At 38.6% G+C, this 12,014-nt stretch overlaps 1 protein-coding gene across 6 annotated transcripts in view; it reads right to left on the minus strand.

The window, feature by feature from the left end:
* The window catches only part of kat7b (K(lysine) acetyltransferase 7b), a 99,250-nt gene that overhangs the window by 47,844 nt on the left and 39,392 nt on the right, over window positions 1-12,014 (minus strand). For 5 of the 6 annotated variants that reach the window (XM_041173387.1, XM_041173389.1, XM_041173388.1 and 2 more), the window contains 3 exons: window positions 7,565-7,663; window positions 5,088-5,198; window positions 573-764 (listed from right to left, as the gene is read on the minus strand). In XM_041173387.1, the coding sequence (XP_041029321.1) occupies window positions 573-764; window positions 5,088-5,198; window positions 7,565-7,663 (402 nt within the window). The remainder of the gene's footprint in view (window positions 1-572; window positions 765-5,087; window positions 5,199-7,564; window positions 7,664-12,014) is intronic. The other variant, XM_041173391.1, reaches the window with a different exon arrangement.

Consider the following 12,014-nt stretch of genomic DNA (forward strand, 5'->3'; position numbering starts at 1 on the left):
AGGACAAATGACTGCAAGCAATTAGCAATTGAGGCAATAGACAAAAATAACTCATCTCCATCAGGCAGACAAATCAATACTTGAAGCTGGTAAAAAGATCAATGCTTTCAGCCCAAAAGAAAGGCTGAATCTATGTCTCAGGACAGTAATTTACAACCATTCGGTTGGGCACCTCAATCTGAACAGCTGCCACAATATTCCTCAGGAGATTCTGTTCAGCTCAAATCAGAAACTAACCAGCATGCATACAGGATGTCACCGAAAATGCTTAACTGCCTTGCCATATAAATCAACTATTGCTTAATTTTGCATATGATAGTCGATATATGCTAAAACTATTAAAACACATAGCAAAAGTCAATTATATTATTAGAGGGCAAGTAATTTTTGAATTGCTAATAAAAATTGAGCTTTTCATTCCAAGTTCCATTCAGATTTTATTTCTATGTATTGTGTACAACTGCTGCAGAATTTTAAATCACCTTGTCTTCTACAAAGGACACTGAACTGCTTAATTATTAAATTAAAACTGAGCCAATTCAATTATCTGTTTTAGCTGACAAACAACTTACCATATGCCTGCGAAGGATGGTCTGACTTTTCATATATTTGAGACAGAACTCACACATGTACAGCCTTCCAAGACGAGCATACTCTTCAGGGTATGGAGAATGGTACCAGGTATCCAGCTCATATCGACCAAACACTATGGTCTTAATCATGTTGCTGCCTTCTGTAATTTGGCCTTGTAACCTTAACTTCTCCTATAGTAAAGAAGAAAAATTGAAGCTGTATATCATCCTCAAGTGCTGCCCGAACTCTAACCACAGTGCGTTAACATCTTAGTCTCACTTTGTTTTTTATTCATGGGATGTGGGTGTCGCTGGCACATACTGCCTATCCCTAACTGCCCTCAAGAAGGTGGTAGTGAGCTGCCTTCTTGAATTGCTGAAGGCCATGTGGTGTAGGTGCACCCACAGTGCAGTTAGGGAGGGAGTTCCAGGATTTGACCCAGCGACACTGAAGGAACGGCAATATAGTTCCTTGTCAGGATGGTGAGTGACTTGGAGGGGACCTTCCGGACGGTGATGTTCCCATGTGTCTGCTGCATTTGCCCTTCTATATGGAAGCAGTTGTGGATTTGGAAGGTACGGTCGATGGAGACTTGGCGAGTTTCTGCAGTGCATCTTGTAGATGGTACTCACTCCTACCACTGTGCGTCGGTGGAGGAGAGAGTGAATGTTTGTGGACGGGGTGCCATTTAAGTGGTTTGCTTTGTCCTGGATGGCATCAAGCTTCTCGAATGTTGTTGGAGCTGCACTCATCCAGGCAGGTGGCGAGTATTCCATCATACTTCTGACTTGTGCTTTGTAGATGATGAACAGGCTTTAGAGACTCAGGAGGAGAGTCACTCGCCACAGGATTCCTAGCCTCTGACCTGCTCTTGTAGCCACAGTATTTATATGGCTAGTCTAGTTCAGTTTCTGGTCAATGGTAACCCCAGGTGTTGATAGTGGGGAATTCAGCGATGGGAATGTCATTGAATTGTCAAGCGGTGATGACTAGATTCTGTCTCGTTGGAGATGATCATTGCCTGGCACATGTGTGGCATGAATGCTACTTGCCAATTGTCAGCCCAAGCCTGGATATTGTGCAGGTCATGCTGCATTTGGACATGGGCTGCTTCAGTATGTGAGGTGTCAAGAATGGTTCTGAACATTGTGCTATCATCAGCAAACATCCACAGTTCTGACCATAAGATGGAATGAAGGTCATTGATGAAGCAGCTGAAAATGGTTGGGCCTAGGACATTACCCTGAGGGACACCTGCAGTGATGTCCTGGAACTGAGATGATTGACCTCCAACAACCTCAACCATCTTCCTTTCTGCTAGGTATAATTCCAACCAGTGGAGAATTCTCCCCCCTTCCCCTGCCGATTCCCACTGATTCCAGTCTTACAAGGGCTCCCTGATGCTAAACTTGGTCAAATGCTACCTTGATGTCAAGGGTAATCACTCTCAACTCTTAAGTTCATCTCTCTGGTCCACGTTTGAACCAAGGCTGAAATGTGGTCAGGAGCTGAGTGGCCTTGGCAGAACCCAAACTGGTGTCAGTGAGCAGGCTATTGCTTAAAAAGTGCCACTTAGTAGCACTGTTGATGATCCTTTCCATCACTTTATTGATGATTGAGAGTAGACTGATGGGGTGATAATTGGCCAGGTTGGATTTGTCCTGCTTTTTGTGTACAGGACATACCTGGGCAATTTTCCATATTGCCGGGTAGATGTCAGTGTTGTAGCTGTATTGGAACAGCTTGGCTAGGGGCACGGCAAGCTCTGGAGCACGAGTCTTCAGTACTATTGCCAGAATATTGTCGGGGCCCATAGGCTTTGCGGTATCCAGTGCCTTCAGTTGTTTCCTGATATCATGCGGTGTGAATCGAATTGGATGAAGACCGGCACCTGTGATGTTGGGACAACCAGAAGAGGCCAAGATGGATCATCCAATCAGCACTTCTGGATGAAGACTTTTGCAAATGCTTCAGCTTTATCTTTTGCACTGATGTGCTGGGCTCCTCCATCATTGAGGATAAGGATATTTGTGGAACCTCCTCCACCAGTGAGTTTTTTAATTTTCCACCGCCATCCACGACTGGATGTGGCAGGACTACAGAGCTTAGGCCTGATCCGTTGGTTGTGGGATCACTTAGCTCTGTTTATGCTTACTGCTTATGCTGTTTGGCACGCAAGTAATCCTGTGTTGCAGCTTCACCAGGCTGACACCTCATTTTAGGTATCCCTGGCGCTACTCCTGGCATGTCCTCTTGCATTCTTCATTGAACTAGGATTGATCCACTGGCTTGGTGGTAATGGTAGGGTGGAGGATATGCCAGGCTATGAGTATAGATTGTGGTTGAGTACAATTCTGTTGCTGATGGCCCACAGTGCCTCTTGATTGCCCAGTCTTGAGTTGCTAGGTCTGTTCGAAATGTACCCCAATTAGCACAGTGGTGCCACACAACACGATACCAGGTATCCTCAATGTGAAGACAGGAATTCACCTCCACAAGGACTGTGCGGTGGTCACTCCTACTGATACTGTCATGGACTGATGCATCTGCAGCAGGCAAAGGATGGTAAGGATGAGGTCAAGTGTGTTGTTCCCTCATTACCTACTGCAGAACCAGACTAACAGCTTTAGAACTTAGTCTGTAGGGGTGCTACTGAGCCACGATTTGGGTGAAGTCCCTCACCCAAATCATATTCTGCACCCTTACCACCCTCAGTGCTTCCTCCAAGTGGTGTTCAACATCGAGGAGTACTGATTCATCTGCTGAGGAGAAACGGTGCATGGTAATCAGGAGGTTTCCCTACCCATGTTTGACCTAGTGCCATGAGACTTCATTGGGTCCAGAGTCAATGTTGAGGACGCCCAAGGCAACTCCCTCCCAACTACATACCATTTGCTGGGTGTGTCCTGCTGGTGGGACAGGACATACCCAGAGATGGTGATGTCTGGGACTGGCTGGTACATCCGGTTTCATTCTTTATTGACTTGTTTTTAGCGGTTTGATACAACTGAGTGGCTTGCTAAGTGGCTCGTAAGAGTCAACCAAATTACCGGGGGTATGGAGTCACAGAAAGGCCCGATCAGTTAAGGATGGCAGATTTCCTTCCCTAACGACAATCAACATGGTCATCATTAGACTTTTATCCAATTCAGATTTTTTTTTCAATTTATTCAATTAGGCTTTTATTGAATTCGAATTCCACCATCTGTCACAGCAGGATTCGAACCCAGGTCCCAGAGCATTACCCTGGGTCTCTGGATTACTAGTCCGGTGACAATACCACTACGCCATCGCCTCCTTCTGAATAGGAACAAAAACTGCTGATTATATTTACAACTCCTACAATAATGGATGCTATCAGTATGCTACAATGGAAGGGAACAAATTTGCATTCACAATTTTGATTTCTTTCCTGAAGCAAGGCTGGAAAAAAAAGCTGCACTCATTCAGTTGCAGATTTAAAAAAAATACTGGAACAAATGTTATTATTCAATTCTAGAATCAAAGAAAAATTACTGTTTAAAAATTTGCATTTTGTTCATGAATTTTTCAACGCTGCCACCCAGTGTCAGTATCAAACATTCAAAGTTACAGGGTAAAAGCTTTTATACATTGCCTGGTTCTAAAGCTCACACTGCAGCATTATGTGTTTTGCAGTTTCCCCATCACATTTCCTTTTGGATTCTGAGCATTACTAATTTAATGCCAACCTGTTTCAAATTATGGTCACCCGTGGTTACCAGGATCTGGGTTGAAACTGTTTAAACTCATTTTACAGGATATTCTTGCAGGCAACAGAGGATAATGTCAGTCAGTCATGGCTGCATTTAAATCAAGGTCTCAAGGTGAATGGACACCCATTGTGGCACCCACGATCTAAAACTTAAAGAATTAAAATTAATGTTAACATCTGCTTTTTCTATGATGTTGCTGCTTAAGCAGTAAATGCTGATGAAATCACCAGAGGTTCAAGTTGGTTATCGAGCCCAAACGTCTGAGGAAACTAAGTTAACACCATCAGGCATTCAATCTTTAACCAAGATCATTTTAGTAACTACACGCAACATAATTATGGAAATTACTCCCTTTGTCAGTTTAGACCCAGTAGCTCTTACAAGTTATTTTCCTCAATAACATCGGTACTAATCATTTCAACTAAAGCAATTTTTCAAATCAACAGAGAAGTTAAAAATCTTAAAAAGATATTGCTACTCTCTATTGTTCTGTTACCAATTTCCCCCCCTCAGAAGGTTAAAGGCAACAATTCTTTTGTTTTTCAGCAATTTCTCTCTTTAATCTTCAACAAAACCATTAAAGTTTAGGTCTGAAGAATCTGAAATGGTTTAAGTTACTGATTAGAATGTTACCTAAAATAAATTCTCACATGAATAATTTAGCAAAGTTGAATTGCAAATGAATGCATATTATTGAACACCATTTTTGCATCTACTACAATCTTTCTACTTCAACAGTGCCATGTATAAAGCACATTATAAACTGGCATTGCTTCATACCAGATCCTCTGAGGCTCGTGCTTGAGCTTTGCGGAATAATTCCAAGTCAAAATCAGATGTAAGATTGTCCAAGAGTGGTTCTCTCGTATTTCCGTGTATCTGTCTGTGCTCCTGTGGGTTAAGGGCCACACAAATATGACAAGCATAATTAACAGTCATCAAAACAAAATGTGTTCGGCATTACAATCGAAATAGAATAAATAGCCTAATTCTGAAACTCTTAGTTTCAACTAAGCATTTTGATACACCCAAATACAGTCTAGAAAATGTTTCCACCGCTAAGGTTGCTAAGTTAATAGTCCAGTTGACAATGTCAATATGTTAGCAATTTTGTTTTATACACATTAGAACAAGAAATCTGTGTACTAGATTTTTTATTAGGCAAAGGCGTTAAGGGATATGGAGTCAAGGCAGATGAATGGAGTGAAGTAAAATGGCATTACAATCTAACTGAATGACAGAACAGGATTAAAATGTTAAATGGACTATGTCCTTACTCACAAACACACTCCCTTACGTTTCGATAGATAAATTCACTCAAAAGATTTGAAGACCAGCCATGTCACACATATCCACACATATGAAAATTTTCTAGTTAGAAATTTACCACCATATTTACGATATGGCTGTCCATGCACAAACACAACCTATTAAAAATGCTTTTCAGCTATTTTGCTTGCAGCTCAATTTGGAGTTCCTGCGCTCTTTCAGCCATTTAATGTTTTTATGGGTCTGCATATGTGACCAAATACATTATCCTTAAAAAACTGATTGAACAGTCGCAGGTAGATATTTATCCCTTTGCAGCCCGTTTGTGTTCTCCTCACAGCTTGCATTCCCACCTGGCTTTGTATCATCAGCAAACTTAGATATATTACCATCTGTCTCTTCGTCTACATCATTAATATAGATTCTAAGTAGCTGAACCTTGCTTGCCAACTTGAAAATGCCCCATTTATCCCTACTTTGTTACCTGGCCATTAACCAATCCTCTATGTATGCCAATAGATCACCCCATACTCCATAAGCCCTTATCTTGTATATTAACCTTTGGTGTGGCAAATTATTAAATGTTTTTTGGAAAGCCAAGTATGCTCCAAATACTGGCTCCCCTTTATCTACCTTACCAGTGACACCCACAAAAAACTCAAATAAATTTATCAAACAGTATTTCCCTTTCATAAAGCCATGTTGACTTGCTCTAATCATACTATGTCTTTCTAAGTGCATTAAGTCTTCCTAAAGAATAGATTTCATTTTTTAAACTCATTACTTTAAACCAGCCAACTGGATCAACAATAAAGTGTATAAAAACTTACATCCAAGCTTGTTATAAAGAAAGAACCTCTTGCCTTAACACTTAGAAATTTGGGTAACCTGCATTAGAATCTTTACCTATCCAAGTTAAAAAGTATTGATAATAGGAAAGGGAAAAAGAGAAAGGATGGGGAAAAAGAAACGGGACAGGATATGTTCAAAAATAGCTTTATGTAAAGATAAATTATGTTTATTTTGCAATATTTCATCACAATATGCATTTGAGTAGTTTTATTATTGTAGTCTTATGGTTTATTTCAATGTAATAGTGGATGAGCAGGGAACTTGAGGAAGAGGAATAATTGGTCCATGCAGCTTGAACTGAGCTACAAATTAGCTGAAGATTAATACACCAAAAATGTGTTTTATATATTCACATTTGATCTGAATTTGATAGCTGGCTTTTATTTAGTAGTGCCACCAAGGAACTTAGTAAACAAATTTGTAGCCTGGTTGGCAATCACTATGATTATGCTAACACTAATCAAATTTTAAAATAAACAAACATCACACTGATTTTGTAGTTAGTAATGTGCAAGAAATGCTTGTAGGAAATTGCAACCATGGCCTTGTGTCAACTGTGATGATAAAAATTTATGTTATACTTTTCCACATTAATGCATGTGACGTAGAAAACAGTGCTAAATTTTCTTGTCTAAACTGAGGAGAGCCATGAGGAAATATTTGGAAATTTACAGATTGTAAGCATAGTGCTATAATTTTCACCAATACCAAGTTAAAGAGAAATAGACTTTAACAAATCACCTCTCCCTTCCCATTTCTCTGCATGCAATAAAAGGAATGATGGCATCATCACAAACATATGAACAATGATGGATAGGAAAAGGGTACACTGGTCCATACAACCTGTTCCGCACAACTGCAATGTGCATCACAACATATACATTCCCCAAGCCACCTGCAATCTTCTAGGGGAAGCAAGAAACCAGATTAAAAAACAGGCCAATTAGGCGGGAAAAAAGAAATCTGGAAAATTCCTCTCAGCTATCAAAGGTAGCCCAGGTGATCTCTCTGACCATGATTAATGTCACACAGTATACCTACGTTTTGTACACGATGACCTTCACCCTAGCCATAAGCAGATTCAGCTCTTGCTTGAAGAAGTAAAATTTGTCAGACAACTTTCACAGATATCTTACCATATATTTTTCTTTTTGCTCTTTGGTCAATCCTGAATTCCTTTTCTTCCGTAGCTCTGTCACCTTTTCCTTGTATCTCAGTTGTTTCTCTGTTGGAGCCTAAAGATAAGAGGTAAGTTTGAGTGTAATACTTATCCACACTAGTCTAAAATTACAGAAAACAAAAAAATCTATAGCGTTCGCATTAATTCTATTCTATGGATAATTGCTGTAAAGAATTAAAATAGTACATTTCTAAGGCAAGGGCTCATTACACTGACTTGAAGTAAGTTAAGGTAATATGGCTAGTAATGTATCTTTATATTGCAGTGTTAGTTTGCTAATCAAATTTAGAAGTATGATTTGTACATTATCTTTTAAATTAGAGTTTAGAAGCAGACCAGTGCTGCATGATATACTTTTTTTTATATAGTTCTTTCATTTGGTAAATCTTCAATTAAATATAATAGGAAAAGAATGCACATAAGATAACAGAAATAGGGATTAGTACTTATCTTTTTCATTTAATGGAAAAACAACGCAATGATGAGGTATCAGCTTATTGACAGAGTGTTGATAAGATTCAGGTTCCAATTTGTTTCAGTGCATGCCCAGGTACTACTGAATTTACTACATACTTAACAAATCTATGAACATTATTAATTGAAAATAAATAGAAAAACTAACAAAATACTTCATCTAACACACGGCCAATTGCAATATTCAGTCATGCAACATTAACACCTTTTCTTTCAATTGAGCCTGTTGAACTTTGCCACACAAGTAACTCAAGAGAAAACTGCTAGAAAGAAAAAGTGCAGCCATTCAACTTGGAACTGTTGTTATGAACAGTTTCATGTCTTTTTATGTCCTTCCTACAAAGTAATGGCAATATTATTTTAATAAGGCTTTAAATTCATAGATAACATGTGTTGGTTTTTAGTTCTTTAATATATGCTAATTTCTTTTCCAATATATTTTCCAATCTAATTTCCAATTTTTCCCCTTCCTCGAGGCAACGGTCCACTTTATCACAACTTTCTCTTTTGTTAATTTACTTTATCTTTACAGCGAAAATAAACTTTGATTCTCCAAACAATTGTGCTGAACTATCTCGATCTATGGTGTGTAACCAAGGGCATTCTTGTAACCTAGACAATTTACGAACTAATCTGACAGATTAGTAGACAAGAACTGTTGAATGTTACTAATTATTGTTTAATTTCATACAAACTAAAGTGAATTGGAAATTGAATCTTTCCTAATGATAACTGGAAGTACATTGAAAATGATATAAAACTATCCTTTTTTATAGAAACAGGATTTCCCTGTGCTTCTTCAAATAGTACAGGGGACCTTTTATGTCTACCTGACAGTGCAGAGAGTTTAACCAAAAAGATTGCGCTTCCAACAATGAATCAGTTCCTCAGAAAGCCACTGAATTTTCAACCTGTAATATGTGCTCAACTCTCTGGACTGGGATTGAACCAACAACCTTCTGTTTTGAAGTCAAAAATGCTACCAGTAGAACCAAGCCTTATAGCTTTTGTCATCTACTGCCGCCTGAAAGCTTATTTAAAATAATTATCCCCATGATCAAGCCCCTGCATTGTTCCAACAGTCAAAAGCACATATGCCAACTGTACAAGATTCCAACTTATTGCTGCACCCTCTACTGGCAGGCATGAAGAATTATAGCAACCAATACAAATGCAAGGCCACTGTTTGATGATCCAAAAGGAATATTTTCTTCCAATCTTGAGTTAAGCCAGTGGAATTTTTAACTTAAAACGAATGCTGGCTTTGCTCCACTTTCCCTCATGTTATATATTTTCCTTCTATTTCTACATGGCTATTGTGAAGACAGATGCTATATTTTTAAATATTTTTGGGAATATGGCAGTATTCTGTAAAGAAGGCTGCATGTATGTGCACGCCCATGGGTAATGAAACTGGTGGAAGGTTAGTAAAGACAGCTTGACTGTGAGAACTGTGATCTGAAAGGTAAGGATGCTAGATACATGCATTTGTAATGAGAGGCTATGGTGAAGTTGGAATTACAAGTTAATAAGTTGGGTTTTAAAATTTACATTAGGTGATAGGTAAGGACTTGACTTTCAGCTACTAAATTTCACAGGGAGTTTATGGGATTCTACAACTCATAAGTAAATAAGGGAAAGTTATTAAATTTTATTTGACCCGAAAATGGAGGCAATAAGAAGACATGAAAGATTTTTATATTTTGGAAAAGTTAAGTTCAAAGAGGTGCTTGGGACAATGGAGTCTAAGATGAAATGGAAAAAAAATGTTTAAGAAAAGATGTTTAGTTGAGTTGACCGTGTGGGTGAGATGTCCTGATATCAGCTCTGTGCTGAGAAAAGTTGTGAATTTGAAGCAGCCACCCAGTTTTAAGCCAGAAAAGTCTTTGTTTTCAGAAAACAGCCTGTTTCTGAACTTCCTTCAGATTTCCACAGCAGAGTTGAAGAGAATGAGAAGTCATGTGGTATAGTTTATTAAAGTAGCAGCAGTTTTTGCTTTGGGTAATATTACTGGATCTTTATGGTTAAAAATCTATTAGAGAACGGTTGCCAAGTAGTTTACTTGTGTGTTCTGACCAAGTGGGCTTTTTGGGGAATGTTTTGTTAAGGTTGTTTCAACTATGTAATTTTAATCTTGTTTGCTTAATTTGTTTTTTCTTCTCGTTCATTAATCTTTCAATGCTGAAATCCTAAAAGTGTTACTGGGATTCTATGTTTCTGGGATTAGTTATTTCCCCTCGCTTTAAAAATACAAAACAAAAAAAACGTTATCAGTAAGACAAGTTACCCTCTGGGATTTGGCATGCTCAGCGAGTAACATCTTGTGCAGTCATAACAACTATTTAATATAAATTTTCTTTTGTTAGTTACTACCCCATCCCCTCAGACAATAGGATACAAACTTGTTCAGATGAAGGGTAATATCTAAAACATTAACCTTTCCTTTTTTAATGATGGTTGATATCCCTTGTATTTCCAGCATTGGCTGTTTTTATTCCCTATATATTAACCTGACACATGATGATCTGATCTTCTCTAAGACTTGAAACACTGAATCAAATAATTAGACCTTTAGTTCAATTTGATTAAATCTATTATATTTTAAAAACATTAAGATTGCAACATTACAAAAGTATTCCTCGTCAGTGATGCGAGGTTAATGTTGCATTACTTAACTGCAGTGACTACTCTAATTACCTTTAATTCCCTCCTTCACTCAGTTTGGAAGTAGCTTTTACCATAAGGCCATAATCATAAGGCGTAGGAGCAGAAGCAGGCCATTCAATGAACTCATGGTTGATCTGATAACCCTCAACTCCACTTTCCTGCCTTTTCCCCATAACCCTTGACTCCCTTACTGATTAAAAATCTGTCTAACTCAACCTTGAATATAGTTAACGACCCAGCCTCTACAATCTTCTGTGGTAAAGACTTCCACAAATTCACTAACCTCAGAAGAAATTCTTACTCATCTCTATCTTAAATGGGCGACCCCTTACTCGAAGATTATGCCCTCTGGTCCTAGACACTCCCCACAAGAAGAAACAACCTCTCAGCATCTAGCCTGGCAAGGCCCCTAATAATCTTACATGTTTCAATAAGGTCATCTCTCATTCTTCTAAACGCCAATGAGTGCAGGTCCAACCTACTCAACCTTTCCTCATAAGAAAATCCCTCCATACCCAGGATCAACCTAGCGAACTTTCTCTGAACTGCCTCCAATGCCAGCATATATTTCCTTAGATAAGGGGACCAAAACTGTTCACACTATTCTAGGTGTGGTCTAACTAGTGCCTTGTAGAGTTTTAGCAAGATTTACCCATTTTTATACTCCATTCCCTTTAAAATAAAGGCCAACATTCCATCTGGCTTCCCTATTACCTGAATTTGTATGTTAGCTTTGTGGGATTCATGCATGAGGACTCCCAAATCCCTCTCTGCTGCAGCTTTCTGCCATCTTTCTCCATTTAAATAATATTCAGCTCCTCTATTCTTCCTGCCAAAATCCATAAGTCTTTAAGTCATAAGTTTTAAGTCTTATTTATCAAAAATGATTACACCCTGATGATGCCTGTGTTCCTGCAAAGTTTTCAAACTTACGACCATTAAAAAATGTATTTGCTTTACTACCCTGTTCTCCAGTTCATTTAAAAGATCCCATCATCCTGATTGCGTCCTGGTATAAATAAGGTGCAAATTGAGTTCAGCTCAGTGTTCATGAGTAAAACTCCCAAACCTATATAACATTAATGTAAATCCCAAGCTGTACCAAAACAGTTGTGCATACAGGTTTTAATTTTTACAAAATATGCATTCCTTACATACAGAAGCAACAGTGTCCATCTTCCTGCTCTCTTTAATCACCCTCAGAAATTGCCACGAAGAGAACATGTAGCCACAGCATTATCTTTATTTTCCTAGCTTTCCTTGCA

The sequence above is a fragment of the Carcharodon carcharias genome, chromosome 23 (genome assembly GCF_017639515.1).
Source record: "Carcharodon carcharias isolate sCarCar2 chromosome 23, sCarCar2.pri, whole genome shotgun sequence".
Taxonomy (NCBI): Eukaryota; Metazoa; Chordata; class Chondrichthyes; order Lamniformes; family Lamnidae; genus Carcharodon; species Carcharodon carcharias.